The sequence below is a fragment of the Carcharodon carcharias genome, chromosome 10, assembly GCF_017639515.1.
Source record: "Carcharodon carcharias isolate sCarCar2 chromosome 10, sCarCar2.pri, whole genome shotgun sequence".
NCBI lineage: Eukaryota > Metazoa > Chordata > Chondrichthyes > Lamniformes > Lamnidae > Carcharodon > Carcharodon carcharias.
This window is the reverse complement of record NC_054476.1, coordinates 135,168,959-135,185,651: the sequence shown is the minus strand read 5'-3', so window position 1 is coordinate 135,185,651 and position 16,693 is coordinate 135,168,959. Positions and strand designations below refer to the sequence as shown.

The 16,693-nt window shown below is 39.5% G+C and overlaps 1 protein-coding gene across 6 annotated transcripts in view; it reads right to left on the bottom strand.

The window, feature by feature from the left end:
- Nucleotides 1-16,693, bottom strand: part of pom121 (POM121 transmembrane nucleoporin) — a 60,208-nt gene that overhangs the window by 26,770 nt on the left and 16,745 nt on the right. For all 6 annotated transcript variants that reach the window (XR_005944212.1, XM_041197564.1, XM_041197565.1 and 3 more), the window contains exons 4-8: nucleotides 16,205-16,285; nucleotides 12,752-12,923; nucleotides 11,162-11,259; nucleotides 9,857-9,936; nucleotides 3,756-3,880 (exon numbers count right to left, since the gene is read on the bottom strand). Coding sequence is in view for 5 of the 6 variants with exons in the window: in XM_041197564.1 (XP_041053498.1) it covers nucleotides 3,756-3,880; nucleotides 9,857-9,936; nucleotides 11,162-11,259; nucleotides 12,752-12,923; nucleotides 16,205-16,285 (556 nt within the window). In the remaining variant the exon portion in view is untranslated. The remainder of the gene's footprint in view (nucleotides 1-3,755; nucleotides 3,881-9,856; nucleotides 9,937-11,161; nucleotides 11,260-12,751; nucleotides 12,924-16,204; nucleotides 16,286-16,693) is intronic.

Sequence of the window (16,693 nt, the reverse complement as noted above, 5' to 3'; positions counted from 1 at the left end):
ATTTATCCCTCAACCAATGCTACTAGGAGCTGGTCATTTATCTCATTTGCTTGCTGCATTAGCCCAAATACAAGAATCTGCACTTTAATTCAGTGCCTGTGAACCCATGAGATAAGAATATGCAAGTTTCTATGTGAAGGCAAGTTCTTTTAAGTAGCTCTTACAATCTTTCAGAAAACATTTAGTAGTGCCATCTATTGTCAGAAAATCTTAAAGTAAATTCAATCAAATCCTGTTCAGCAAACATACCAAATCAGAGTCATAATGGGACAGGAGGCCATCCAGCCCCTGCTGCCTATTGCTAGAGCAATCCAGCAAACCCTCATCCTCTGCTTTACCCCCATAGCCCAGCTAGTTCATTTCCCTCATCCAATTTCCTTTTTAAAATCAATAATCATCTCTACTTCTACTGCCCTTGTAGGCAGCAAGTTTAGGGTCAGTGCCACTGACTGCATAAAAAAAAGCTCTTCCTCACATCCCCCCTGCAACATCTTGCCCAAACCCTTAAATCTGTGTTCCCAAGTCATTGTATCACCAGCTAAAAGGAACAGCTTTTCTCTGTCTACACCTAGAACTCTCATCTTGTATACCTTCTCAATCTACTTTAGTGCTGAGAAGGGTCATACAGACTTGAAATGTTAACTGTTTCTCTCTCCACAGATGCTGTCAGGCTTGCTGAGTTTTTCCAACATTTTCTGTTTTGCTTCAGATTTCCAGCATCCGCAGTATTTTGCTTTTACCTCTATTTATGAAGCCTAAGATACTAAATGCTTTCTAACTACTTTCTCAGTATTCCCTGTCAGCTTCAAACTTTTGTGCACATGAACCCCAGGGTCCCTCTGTTCTCGCACATTTGTTAGAACTGTGCCATTAAGTTTATATTGCCTCTCCCTAACCCTTCCATCAAAATGAATCACCTCAAACTTCTCGGAATTAAAATACATCTGCCACTTGTGTGCCCATTCTGTTAACCTGGCTTATGACTCTGATTTGGTATGTTTGCTGAACAGGATTTGATCGAATTTACTTTAAGATTTTCTGACAATAGATGGCACTACTAAATGTCTTCTGAAAGGTTCTGTTGCAGTCGTTTGATAGCATCCTCACTGTTTTGCCACACCTCCAAGTTTACTACCATCCTCTCGTCTGAAAATAGCCATTTACCACAACTCACTATTTTCTGTCCCTAAATTAATTTTTTATCCAAACTGATACTGACCCACCTATTCCATGAACTTCAATTTTGTTAATAAGCCTTTGTGGTATTTCGTCAAACGTTTTCTTAAAATCTGTAGCATTCCCTCCATGAACCTTCTCTGTTACTTAACCAAAAATTCAATTAGATTAGTCAAGTACGATCTGCATTATACAAATTAACTCAAACTTTTCCAAGTGCCTATTTACTTTTTTCTCCTGATTGTTTCTAAAACCATGCCCACTGCTGATGTAAAACTGACCAGACTTTAGTTACCAGGAATGTCCTTATACACTTTCATGAACAAGGGTGTCACATTTGCCACACTCCAATCCTCTGGGACCTCTTCCATACCTAAAGAAAATTGGAAGATTATAGTAAGCCCTTCCACTGTCTCCACTCCCACTTCTCTTAGCAACTTGGGATACAAGCCATCTGGACTGGGTGACTTATCCACTCTAAGCATAGCCAGCCTTTCCAGTACACCCTGTCTATCAATTTTTACCCCATTCATTACTTCTATCATCTCTGCTTCTACTGATATTTTGCCACCTTCATCTTCCTTAGTAAACACTGATATAAAGCATTCATTAAATATTCTAGCCTTTCCCTGTGCCTCTAAGCATTATCATCCTCTTTGCCCCCAACAGGCCCCACCCTGCCTCATATTGCCCGCTTACTATTTGCATGTTGGTAGAAGGCTTTTGGGTTCCCTTTAATGTTAACAGTCTTCTGTTCTCATTCTCCTTACAAGACTTATTTTCCTCTTCACTTGCCACCCCAACTTATTGTATTCAGCCTGATTCTCGCTTGAAGAATAATAAAGCCAATTTTTTCAATCATATTCTCTATTTCCCTGATCATTCAAGGAGCCCTAACTTTGGTTCCCTACCTTTTGCCCTGCTTGGAAATGTTCCTAGCCTGTATCTGAAATATCATCTCCTTAAAGATCACCCATTGTTCCGTTACTCAGGGGAGGTGATTGCATAGTGATATTGTCATTGGACTGTTAATCCAGAGACCCAGGGGAATGTCTGGGGACCCGGGTTTGAATCCCAGATGGCGGAATTTGAATTCAATAAAAATCTCGAATGAAAAGTCTTATGATGCACGAAGCCATTGCCGATTGTTGTAAAAACCCATCTGGTTCACTAATGCCCTTTAGGGAAAGAAATCTGCTGTCCTTACCTGGTCTGACCTACATGTGACTCCAGCAATGTGGTTGACTCATAAATGCCCTCTCAAAAAAAGGGCAACTGGGGATGGGCAATAAATGCTGGCTCAGCCAGCGACCCCCAAATCCCATGAATGAAAAAAAACCCTGTTTTTCCTGTCAGTCATTTCATCATGGCTAAATCCCCCCTCATCCCACTGAAGTTAATCCTCTTCCAATTTACTTCAGATTGTTCCTTGCTTTTCTCCATTACCAACTGAAACCCTATGATATGAAGAATACTTTTATTCAAGCTTTCCCCACTTGGTCAACTTCATTTCCCAGCACCAGATCCAGCAATACCTCCTTCCTAGTTAGACCAAGAACATGCTGGTCAAGAAAGTTTTCCTGAACACAGTTCAGAAATCCCCTTTCCTCCTTAACCTTCACTCTAATATTATCCCAAGCAATATGGAAGCATAAAATTAAAGAGGGATATGGATAGATTAAATTAATGGGCAAAACGGTGGTAAATGGATTTCAATATAACCAAATCTAAGGACCTGTAAAAGGACTGAGCAGGTTTACTTCCTAAATGTTAGAAATCTAGAAACAGTGAAGGTCCAAAGAGACTTGGGAGCCTAGGTACCCAGGCAATTAAAATGTTAGAACCAGAAACAGAAAAGGCTAATATAGAATGCTGGTTTTTATATCCAAAGGCCTAGAACACAAAGCAGTAGAAGTTATGCTTCAGTTATACAAAGCCCTGGTTATACAACACCTGTAGTTCTGTGGGCAGTTCTGGACATCCTTGGAGGGAATGCAGGTTCCAAATGGTCCTGAGGCTTCAAGGGTGAACTTATGAAGAGAGATTACACAAACTACAGTTGTATTCCCTAGAATTTAGACGGTAACGGGGTGATTTAATCTAAGTTTTATTGCAAAACATTTATTACACTATTTTCCATATCCTCTGCAATGCATTGGGGTTTCTTCTAAAAGTGAAGAATTAAATTTAAAAAAGCACTTTCCTTGCCTGAAAGCAATGACATAGTTTCAGTTGCATTCAGATTTCACCAAAGTAGTTGTTCTTCATGTGCAAGTCAACATTAAATGCCATAAACTATTCACCACAGTTTGCATCATAGTCAACTAAAACCCTGACCTCATTCAATATCCATGCATCCGAACTTTCCAGTAGTAGCAATGAAGAAACATTAAGGGCAGAAACATTAATGCAATATTTCTTAATCTAGGGACAATGAGGCAGCGTGCCTCCTCTTAATATTTTTTGGTTCTAAATGATGGGTTATCTCTGGATTATAACCGATTCATTTTAGCTACAAAGTACTAAAAGCAGTGTAATGGTTTGAAAATCAAATCAGGAATAAGCAGTATGACACTCACCAGAGTAAGCTGATCTCCTTTGCGTTTCGAGAGGAGAGGAATCTTGCGCTTCCGTTTTCCATCACCCTCTGAGGGGGAGGAGTCCACTGTTGAAGGTGACAATTTTGACAACGGAGACACAGTTTCTAGTAACAAAAAAAACAACTGTACATAGCAATCATTTATTTTTTACAAAGCAAAAAGCCTCTTTTGGGATAGGATTGCAATGTTGTAATGGCATCGGTACTGCAGCACTACAAGAAAAATGGCAATGTGTTAATTCACCACTTGTGCACTCTTAATTTTTAAAAAAATCTTTCATGGGATATGGATGTTGCTGGAAAAGCTGGTCCATCCCTAACTGCCCTTGAACTGAGTGGCTTATTCAGCCATTTCAGAGGGCAGTTAAGAATCAACCACATTGCTGTGGGTCTGGAGTCACATCTCGGCCAGAGCAGGTAAGGACAGCAGATTTCCTTCCCTAAAGGACATTCGTGAACTAGATGGGTTCTTACAGCAAGCTTGTTTTCAATTCCAGATTCTATTAATTGAATTTAAATTCCACGAGCTGCCATGGTAGGATTTGAACCCGTGTCCGCAGAGCATTAGTCAGGGCCTCTGAATCACTAGTCCAGTGACAATAAATATCAATATGCCACCAAAATCCCTGCAACAACTCCTAATAACACAACTCAAATCCTCTCAGCACCACCACTCCCATTTTTGAGGACAAATTGGGATAGGAATGGGACTGTGGCATTAAGTTTCACCATAATGTCAGAGGACAGATTTGATGGTCTTCTCCTGCCTGCCACTTTCATCTGTTTGCACATGCATTACCCTATATATATCCATATTAAAGCCTATCTGTCACATATCTGCATATCTGAACTTAAATCTCTTGGAGATAACATCATTTATACTGGCTATCTTTCCACAAAACGTCATGTCATGAGCAAATGTAATGGTACAAAACCCTCGTTATCAACCACTAACACTGGAAAATCAAGTGATGTGCTACTGCTGCTTGTAGCTACTCCTACCAGGAGATCTAACATCTTGCGCCATCCTCATACATCTATTGTTGCTAGTCTGCAATCACTCTGTGACATCCGTCATCCCCTCTTTCTCCCTCCCTCCAAATTGCTTTTCAGTTCTGATCAAATGGCTGAAATACGCACATTTTCTTTTCTGGATAACACTTTTTAGAGTTCTTTTTGCTTTTGCTATTTCATGCACCTCTTATGGTCTTATGGTTTATATATGGAATTTTAAACACAAGCCTTAGCACCCACATTTCAAAGGCCTCTATTTTCTTCAACAAATCTTTACTTATTGTCCAGGTTTCTGAGGCATAGGGAAAGTGGATAGAATGTAGCATCATATGAGTTTTCTCCTTGTTACAAGCTGAGTTTTCTTGTTGTTAACACATCCTTAGTCTTCACAAAATTATTTCTGCCCATCTCTTTCTTCTGATTTCACCATTACATCTACCATGATCTGTTATCATTTGTTCTAAATAGACAAACTCATCAACTTGTTCCAATGTCACATCATCCATTTCAATTTTTACTCCAGTTTCTTCCAATATATTCCTTCTAACTATCTTGTGTCTTTTCGGCGTTCCTACACAATCCATAAGCTAAACTTCTAGATTTTACTTGACCTATGATATTTTGTATGGTATCTGAGAAGCACTTTTTTTTTGGAACAGAAAGCAGAGATTGAATCCTTCCAGATTTTGAATAATACATTCTTTTTAACTTTAATAAGTGTATTATGAGCGATTTAGCCCCATTTGCAATAACTTGAATTTTTCAGTCTTCCCTTATGAAAACTGCTGTGTAAATTCCATTCAATATATCTACCATATCCTTGTCATCTTTAATAGTTCCATGCAATTTATTCTTTAGTGGACCCTTTCATTCTTTGAGCTTCCTGCTATAAAACAGTAGCAAAAAAGTTGTGTTACACTTGTACTGCTACGCACTTGGCTTTTCTATTTTTCCTCATTTCAGCTACCTTCAGCTTCCCTTTATATTCCTGCTGCTTTAAATCTTCTTTCCAACTCCATCAACACTTTGGTCTAGATATTGTTAGATTTCAATTTTTAAAAAGAGAATATTCCTTCACTCCCCACATTGCATAACAACTTAAAATACATTTCATTTACCTTTCTTGTTTCTATTTTTCCAAATAATTCAGCCCATATCTGTAGAAGATTTAATGTTACAAGAACTCAGTCTTGTTCAGAGTTATTTATAGTATTTTTGAAATAATGTTTGTATGCAATGTAGAAAGTGCTCTTTAACTAGGCTCTAGATAACAGCACTCTTTAAATGGCTCAAACTGGCAATGAAACTGGAATGTGCTCAGCCCTCTCTTATAACAATGGCAAGGTCGGGCAGGGGTGCATAAAAATCCCGAGGACAGGTTCCCTGGCAAGCCCTATGAGGGGGTCCTCTGCAGCAAAGTGCTGTTTTCCCCTATTTAGCAAGGTGAATTCGACATTGTCACCTCTTCCTGGACTGGTTAGTTTGGAAGAAATAGTCTACATAGGCGGGATTTCCTTTAGTCCAATCAGAAAGTAAGATAGTGAGGAGGAAGAAAAGGGATGTGCTCTTGCGATTCCTGGGATAACCTGATCTTAAAGCTTAGCCATATTACAGCCTCACTGGATCCCTCTTAGAGAACTGGATGATGAGCACGAAAACATGACAGAACTTGCAGATCAAAATGGTCATAACTCATCAGGAAGGTAAGGCACAATGGGAGGTCCTTACAATATGATGCTAAAAGATGGAAAGCATCATGTGGAAGTTCTCTTTCAGAAATTTGGAACACTTCTGTGAAGATTAGGTGCTCTTTAACAAGTTCACAAGATGCCCAAGAACAAGACATGCTACAGGACACAACCCAATTCAATAATTCTTAAAGAGGCTAAAGTCCCCCTCACCAGCAATTGCTGCATCCAATCGTTTCTTAAATGATTCCAGGGAGGTTGCCAATGCTATTAGGCCCTGAAGTTCATTCCAAGTGCTGATCACACTGCACATGAAGAATAATTACACGGTATTTTACTAGCACTGTTTAATTTAAAGCAGTATTCTGAACAAACAATTTCCACTTCTATGAGATCATCCCTCTGTTGCCTCCTCTCCTAGTTGAAAAGGCCAAGTCTCTCCAGCCTTTCCTCATAACTCAGATCCCCAACACTAGGGAGTAGTTTTGTGGATCCTCTTTGCACTGCCACCAGCTTTTCCAGTTTCTCAGCACCCACAACTGGACAGTATTAAAGATGCAGTTTTACCAGAGCACCGTACATTTGATAACATCTTCCTCCAACCTGTATTCTATTGTTTTGGCTGTGCAGTTCAACATTCTGTCAGTTGCTGCTCTGTATTGGTTACACATATTAAATGCCGAGTCCATGAAGACTCCAAGGTTTCTTCCCGCTTGATGCCTAGCCATTTCAACACCATTCATATATTGTCATGTGTATGTTAGCTATTTTTCCTCCATGTATCATATTTGTCTACATTAAATTTATCTGCAAACGCTCAATTCACTGACAGCACTTTCAGGACCACTTCTTTTAATTCCACTGCCCTGGTTGGTTGATATAATCTGCAAACTTGACAAATGAGCAGTTTCTGAATTCAAGTTCCTGCACTAAATTTAAAACAATACTAGCCTCAGTATTGAGCTCAACTCAATGCTCCTTCACCATGACATTAATCCTTTAACTAGCATACGGTGATGTCGTTCTCCAGCCAATTTCCTAGACCCTGCATCCCTTAGTTTTGAACTAGTGTTCTTTTTAAGTGGAACTTTATTGAAAGTCCTTTGGAAACCTAAGCTCAAAACATCATAGAGTTTAAAAGTTGACATGAATTATTGGGTTGGCAAGATTTATCATCGGTTAAAGCCTTGTTTGCTAGATTTGCTGTTTGCTAGTTTGTCATTGTATAGAGAAGCCTCAAATTTACTCCTGATAATTGAGTCCATTATCCAACATGGAGCTGAGGAAAGGCTGCTATATCCCAGGAAACTAGTTAGTGAAGGATAGTACTGGAGCTAACATAATCAAACACTTATTTAGACAGTGAAATACTACAAGCATACCTCCTACCCAAATACTCCTCAGTTTCAGTTGTATCTGCTCGAGAGAGACACCCCAATTAATGTACTCCACTGGTTTAATTAAACACAATTAATATATAATTAACAAACCCAGCAGGCTGCCTGCATCTGTTTTGTCACCCTTTTCGTAACTGCATGGCACATTTGGCCAAAACCACATCCATAATGATCATCAATGCCAAACAAATCTCCTTCCCACTTTCTCAAAGAATTCTGGAATAAATATAAGCCTTTCAGTTTGCCTGGGGCTTTTATTACCTACATATTTTATTGTCTCCATACAGTGGAGCCAAAGCTAGTGCTTTTTTAGGAGGAGAGTATAGTTGTTTCTGTGTTTGTGTGTGAACAATTGAGGAACTAATTATTTGGAATATTTACCACTTCATCCTCAGTTTTAATATCATTTGCACCTTCTAATGTTCTCACTTCTTTTCTTGTTATTCTAACACTAAAAGAATGTTTTTACTGTTAGATGTATCCACTGCAACTTTGTTCTAATCACACATATGTCTCTTTTGCTCCTCCCTTCAACCTTTTTACATGTTTCTGTGTATTTTTAAATTCCTCCCAGCTCATCACATCCCTGATCTTCATACAAGATTTGGAATTTTGCTTTTAGCTCGATCCGAATTCATTCATGATCAGGCTTGTTTAGTCTGCGTTTGCTAATCTTAAGTATTCATTTGTCTTGCGTGCTCAGTATTATTCTTTTAAAGGTCTTCTACTGAGATGATCATGAACAGCTGCCTCCAACCTACTTCACAATCTCCCCAACTGAGTTCAAGGACAACAGGAGACAGGACATTCCTGCTGGTCTGCACAAATTGCGATATTTACACAACAGCAGATGTTCTACAAGAATGACAATGGATAACGGTCTCCTTTGATACCAATTGCTTGAAGGGTGACAGGGCAGAGGTCTGTCCTAAATTTTAAAGCATCAGATGAACGCTGATACCACCCTCACCTTTTACGCCACTGAAGTGGTATAAATAAGCAGCTTTTGAGTAACAAAATTCAGGAGTGCATTCTGCATCAGAAGCAAGCAAATATAGAGCACTCCTCCATGTAGCACCATTCTGGAAGCCATGAGGGTATGTAGAGAGCAACAAGTGTGCTCAATGGAGTTTTGCAGGGAAAAAGGGAAGGCTTATCTGCAAAATAGAAGAGGGGGAACTATTGTAATTTTGAGAGGTCCAGCCCTCATGAACGGAGGAAGCAATAGGTCCAGGGGGTCATGAAAAAGTCCCCCAGAAGAGAAGGCTTGGAGGAGTTCCACCAGCTGTAATGGTAATAGGGTCATCCAACAATTCCAGCGGAAATCCATCCCAATGTCTGACAGATCACTGCTAACAAGCATGTGTGGAATATCAATGATCAACCTGACACTAAATGAATAATATTTCAAATTAAATAAAGTCATTATTAGGACTTAAAAAAACTTGGATGTAAAGGCTGCCCGCTTGACCAACAAACAACTACAGTGTAAGTTAGGGTGTATTATCCAATATACTACAGAAACTCAAAAACTCTTAATTGCAAACTTGTGGAGATTCAAAATCCACTCCCCACCTCAGAGCCAATTTCCCCTACTTAGCCTAACTCACATTATTATTAGTAACAGAGCAAGCTTCACATAGAACTCAGCAGCTGGAAATGCTCCACGGACAGCCAAAGTTTAGAACAACAAAATCTACAGATATGCAAATGAACATTTTCTTTCAGGTGGACAAAACAGAAACAACACTGTGACGATGATAGTGTGCAAGTCTACTGTGCAATCTGTACAGAAACAGACAAATAGAGTGCAATAAACACTGCTAGTTGGGGTTATGTATATGATACATGTGCTTGCTTCAAAATTTACAAAGTTATGTCAAGTACCTGAAATTGCAAGTGAAACATTTGTGTCTACAAGTTTGTATTATATATGTGGCTATCCCAGATTAATATGCAATGTTATTCTATTTGTTTCCTACCTTCTTCCACAGGCTGGTCTTTGTCTGCCCTGTCCACTTTAACTGGAGTAGAAGCATCTGATCTTTGTACTTCCTCCTCTCTGCGGATAAACATCAAAAGAATTTTAAAATATTTCCTAAATTCAAAAATCTAGTACTTAAGATTTTGCTTTGTAGCATAATAACTTCCCCTCCTGCAAGGTACAGTTCAAAAGGTGCCAGTTACCATCTGACACTACACTGAAATAATCAGTTCTTTTTCCATGAAGGCCACACGAGCCAAATTCAGTTTTGTCCTCTCCTAACATCATGTGGATGCTATCCACCTGGGGTCACTGAATTAGATGTAACAATCCTCTTGTTGAATTTCTCTCCCAGGCCAGAGGTCATTTGCAACACCTATTGACACCAGGCCAAGAACAACAGGATTGATCCTAGGAACTGCTGGTATATATATATGGATGAATTACATAGAATCTTTTATTGACTGAGCTATAAGGGGAGCAACAGTAGAATTCTATCAGTCTAATCCTACAGTCAAATGCTAGAAATGTACAAATCAGCGACTGATAGGTACAGTGAGCTGAATTGGGCTCAAAAAGGTTATGATACTGGACTAGCAATCGAGAGGTCTTCTTTAAATTTCACTCTAGCAAGATGCGAAACTAAATTCAATAAATTTGTTAATGTGGATTAGTATAGGGCAACAGGCCATGAAATCTGTAAGAAAAAAATATAAACTAACTGCTCATGAACAACATTCCCTCTAATCTGCACAGTTGGAAAGCACCCCAAAAGTTCCCATGTAGGCCACACACAAGTCTTTACTGCGCATGTGAAGCTGTGCAAAGAAATTAAAAGGATCCACCCACTTAAAACATATTGGCTATGCAATACATTTAAAAAGAAGAGGGCACATTGTTCATGAATAACTTTCAAGAAAGTGAACATGGGACCCCTTGCCTTATCCGGGCTACATGTAACTCAAGTGCCACATTGCTTAATCAACGCTTAAATAGCCTAACAGTCTATGTGGCAAAAAATGATGACTTAAGATCCACGATTACATTCTCAGGGTAACTAAGAATAGGCAATAAATGCAGTCTTGATGATACCCACAACTCAACAACAGACAATTTTTGAATTTGCATTAGTTACACAGCTCAGCTGGGTGGAATATAATACTGATCATGAAATTCTTTGCAACTGTATCGTCAACAATGAAGCTTGACTGGGGGGTGTTTATGCTAGTTCCAACAAGTACACATGGATATTTCAATCATTTTTATTTCAGTAAGGCACATTTTCAGAACTGCAGTTAGTTACCTAATTTTTTTGCCTGGTCTCTCAGGAGTTTCAGAACGTGAAGATGCAGGGCTAGAGAGTGGGGACGCATTCCGTAGAGAGAGATAATTCTTAAAACCCTGCAGGTTAACAAAGAAATTCAGTCAGATCTTTATTTGAAGAGAGGCACATAGCAATAAGCTAGTGCACCGAAGAAAACATGGCCAATTCCAGCATCAAACCATTTAAACACATTATCTGCACCAGAAAGAAAAATCTGAAATTTGTTCACACTTCTAGTCAAGTTTTCTAATACACATTCCTAAGCCAGAGTTATAACAGAAATACTTTATGTAAACTTTACTGTGATTGTTCCCTCCTGCCAATGATGGTGCTGCAGGGGATATAATGACCACTTAACAAAATGTACCTTTACTATAATTATGTTCCCATTTCTCAAATTGGGTTTCGAATTTTTTTTGACTTTATATTGGGTGATTAAATCTGACCTGTGCTAGGTTAAAAGTTATGAGGATGCATAATCCCAGTCTCATGTGTAAAATCCATTACAATATTGTTTCCAATGGCTGAAGGGTTAATAACTAGGGGGCACCAATTTAAGGTGATTGGCAAAAGAACCAGAGGCAACACAAAGAAAAAATTCTGTACACAATAAGTGGTTAGGATTGAGAATGCACTGCCTGATCGGGTGGTGAAAACAGATTCAGTGCTAGCCTTCAAAAGGAAATTGAAGAAAAAACTGCAAGGATACAGAGAAGGAGCAGGGAGTGGGGATAACCAGATTGCTCTTCAAAAGAGCCAACACAGACTTGATAGGCTGATTGGTCTCCTTCCATGCTGTACTATTCTAAGATTCTAAAGGAAGAAAAAATAGACTTTATGAAGCGGGTTTAAGAGGTGAAGGCAAGTCCATCCGGGAGAGGAAGAGCTTTGCAGTCAATGGACTACTTTAAAGTGAGGGTTTGTAGGCCAATGGGCAATTAGTTTCGACAAAGTTCCACAAGCAAATTTTTGATACTGATGTTTGAAAAATAAACGCTAATATAAAGAGAACGCTATTCTTCAAATGATGTGGTGGAACTTTATATACCCACACAGAGAGCCCTCAGTTTAGTCTGATCCAAAAGACAATCTCCAACAATACAGTACTTCCTCAGTATTGCACTGGGAAGGTCAACAAATAAACAATACGATGAGACTAGAACTAGAGGACACAGTTTAAGAATACGAGGTCTCCCTTTTAAGATGGAGATAAGAAGAAATTTTGTCTCTCAGAGGGTCCTTAGTCTGTGGAGTTCTCTTCCCCGAAAGCAGTGGAGGCTGGGTCACTGAATTTATTCAAGGTAGAGTTAGGTTTTTGATAGACAAGGGAGTCAAGGGTTATGGGGCAGACAGGAAAGTGGAGTTGAGACCACAACCAGATCACTCACGATCTTATTGAAAGGCGGAACAGGTTGAAAGGGCCAAATGGCTACTCCTACTCCTAAGGCCTACTGACTGAGTTCCAAAATTATTTCTCAAATACAATACGTACAGACACAGAAAATTCCCATCATCCCACAAATAGCAAACGGCAGGATTTCAGTGTCACATACTCAACTATACACTAACCTGAACATGGCCTCGGGTGGAACTATAAGAACTGAAAATAGGATTGCGAGGGGAAGTATGCTTCCCACCCACACACGTGCTGTTCAGTGAGCTGATGGAGGATGTTCGCGACCTTTTGGAGATGGGGTCATCCGAACATTGGGAATTGGTGCTCCTTTTTAAGGTTCCAGGTCTAGAAAACAGGAAAAAAGTGAAATCAAAACAAGGAGAATGATGTGGCTTCTGTTCTATTAGCTCTGCCTTTTTATAAATAATCCATTGAGTTTATTTTAAATATCATACATATCAAGTTCTAAACTACATCTTTTCTCTTCTGTGCAAATGTTTTGTTCTTATTCCAATATTCTGCTCAGCCTCTCCTGATTATACTGCCTCAGATAAACAGACAGCAGTGGAGATCTGGTACTTCTTCAACAGGAGTTCCTTAGTGTAACCTGTATAAACTATAAGGTTACAGGAATCCAGCAATCTAAGTGGATCCTGATCTCAACTGTAACTTACTGGATCACTATCCAGCGACCCCCTAATCACAGAATTGCTTTGACGCAGGAGGCGGCTCATAGTGTCTGCACCGGCTGTCCGAATGAGCAACTCACCCAGTGCCCCGCTTTCTACCCATAACCCTGAACATTCTTCCTTTTCAGATAACAGTCTAATTCCCTTTTGAATGCTTCAACTGAGCCTGCCTCCACCAGGCCATCAGACATTGCATTCCAGGCCCTGACAATTCACTGCATGAAAAAGTTTTTTCCTCCCATCACTTTTGCTTCTTTCACTAATTACTTTAAATCTGTGCCCATCTCATTCTCCATCCTTTCACAAGTGGGAACAGTTTCTTCCTATCTACTCTGTCCAGATCCCTCATAATTTTGAGTGCCTCTATCATATCACCTCTCAGCCTTCTCTTCTTCTCCAAGGAAAATAGTCTTAATTTGTCCAATCTATCTTCATACCTGAAGTTCCCCATCCTTAGAACCATTCTCATGAATCTTTTCTGCACCCTTTCTAATGCTTTCACATCGTCCCTAGTGTGGCATCCAGAATTGGATGCAATACTCTAGCTGAGGCCGAACTAGGGACTTATCCTTGCTCTTGTATTCTTTATCTCTATTAATAAAGCATTATTAACCATGTTCTTAACCTGTTGGCTTCAATGACTTATGCACCCATACACCAAGGTCCCTCTGCTCCTGCACCCCCTTTACAGTTGTGCCCTTTATTTTATATTGTCTCTCCATGTTCCTTCTACTAAAATGATTCAATTCACATTTTTCCGCATTGAACTTCATCTGCCACCTGCTGGTTTTTGAAGTTCTACAATATCCTCCTCACAGTTCACAATGCTTCCAAGTTTCATATCATCAGCAAACTTTGAAATTGTACCCTGTACACCAAGGACTAGGTTATTAATATATATCAGGAAAAGCGAGGGTCCCAACAATAACCCCTGGGGAATTGTACTACAAACTTCCAGCACGAAAAACATCCCTTAACCACTACTCTGTTTCCTGTCGCTAAGCCAATTCCGTATCTATGTTACAACTGTCCCTTTATTCCATGAGCCATGACTGTTGTGCGGCACTGTATCAAACGCCTTTTGGAAGTCCATGTACACCACGTCAACAGCATTGCCCTCATCAATCTTTTGTTACCTTTTCAAAAAACTCCAGCAAGTTAGTTATACATGATTTTTCTTTTAAGAAATCCATGCTGGCTTTTCCTAATTAACCCACATTTGTCCATGTGACCATTAATTTTGTACCGAATTATTGTTTCTAATGGAAAGGAAAAACAATGCAGATAACTTCCATCAGGGTTGCTGGACAAATTAGGGATACAGGAGCAAATTACAGTGCCATGACTGTTGCCTCAACTGAAACTGAATTGCTCACAATCAAGGTTTTGAACCGGGAAACCTCCTGCATATGGACTATTTTCATATCAAGCCATTTAGGAGACAATTCTATGACATTGAATGGAATATTCTGCAGACATGAAAAGGCAAAAATCTAAAACTTTTCAGTCATGCGCTATACTTAGTTTTATTTTAAATGTGACTTAACAATCAACCAGAGTTGGTTTTGTTTAAACCAAAAATAGAAAATGCCTGAGAAGATGCCAGTACAAACCAGGAGAAATTAACTATTTCTACTGTAAAATGTTAACTGAATGATGAAGTGATTTTCTTATGTAACCCATGCCATTTTCTTATTGGTGTTATGAGGTTACGAGAGAAGAGAGACTGAACAGGTTGACAGAGAAGAATGAACATGAACTGGAGGATATAAATTAATGTCAATAAAGTCACCTCCAGCCATAAATAGTATATATTTTTACTTATTCTCTCATGAAATATGGGCAAGGACAGCATTTGTTGCCCATCCCTAATGGCCCTTGAACCGAGTGGTTTGCTAAACCATTGCAGAGGGCAGTTAAGGGTCAACCACAGTGCTGTGGGTCTGGAGTCACATGTAGGCCAGGGCATTAGTGAACCAAATAGGTTTTTACCACAAGCCAGCTGCAGTGGTGGGATTTGAACCTGTGCCCCCAGGGGATTAGCCTGGGCCTCTCGATTACTAGTCCAGCGACAGTGCCGCTATGTCATTGTCTCCCCCGCATATACCGAGATGAAAGAAGCTACAACTGTACAAGATGGTTCAACAATGATAAGAGACAGTGACCAAATTAGCTGTTAAAGCAGTTCAGCTATATTACCTGAAAAAGCAGGGTTTTTTCCCCTCCATTCCACTGCAGTTTCTAAGTGGACAAGAACAGTTGCAAGTAACTGTTCCTCAATTTTCTAATCTTCTGCAAGCAAGTACCAGGGGAGGTTCCAACAGTCCAACAAAGTCAACACAATATGGGAATGTGAAGCCAGAGACATAAACCCATGCCCTATTACTCAGTGGCACAATACTTTTGGACTTTAAGAACAGCAAGTCGGAACTGTCTGACAATGCGCAAAATGACGACTAAGGCAAGAAAATTCACTCACAGCCATTAAAACATGCATAAATTTAGGGAACACGAGGAAAACATAAAAACATGAAGCTTAACAGGAAAGATTTTCAAAGAGGAGTTGCACACTCCTGATCTCTGCTCTTTAAGCAGGCTGAAAAGCGTTCATATGACGATGTCAGACGGAATAACCATTTGACTACAGGGTATAGGAGGGTGAGTGTAAAGTCATCCCTGACTGTCACAAAAGTCATAAAAACTTCACTACATAAAAAGTTACTGGAAGGCATATCAATCATTCCAGATATTCCCAGATGGAAGTGATTGCATTATAATGGAACATAGTTTTATTACTTATAGAGCAATACTATCTGGAACAGCATTTTGAAACTCTGTCCAGAAAACAGTAACGAGTGGAAGTTCAGTTATCAGGACTAGTTTATTATACACCCATTCATGGCATTACTGCTGATTTTCCTCCCCCACTCAACCTACTTTGGAATCAAAGAAGCCGGAGCTCCATTGGCCAACAGGGGTTCAAATGCAGAGTGACCACTTCCACTGCTGTCATGGCGTCTGAAAACAAAAAGCAACAAGTTAGGGTAACATCACAAGACTTGATTGGAACTTGAAGTCTGCCAGTGATTATATTTCAAAGGCATGAAGTTCATTTTTCTCATACACGACAACTGTATATGACTTCACAGAAAACGTAATGACACCAAGTTTTTAAGCAAGGTTATTTAAAACAGAATTAGCCTCTCAGAAGAGGATTTGGATTTAGAACCTTAAATTTTGGTTTTGTTCAACTATGTTGCCAGTCTACTCAATAGGTACCAAACTGTAGAAAAATATTTAGAGGCAGCTCATGGACCTTCACTAGCTTTTTGTTTAAAATCAAACTGTACAAATAAAATGGTCTTTACCGGTTCTGGCAACATTATGTGAAATTGAGGGGAGTGTGGTCACTTGAACACAGAGATG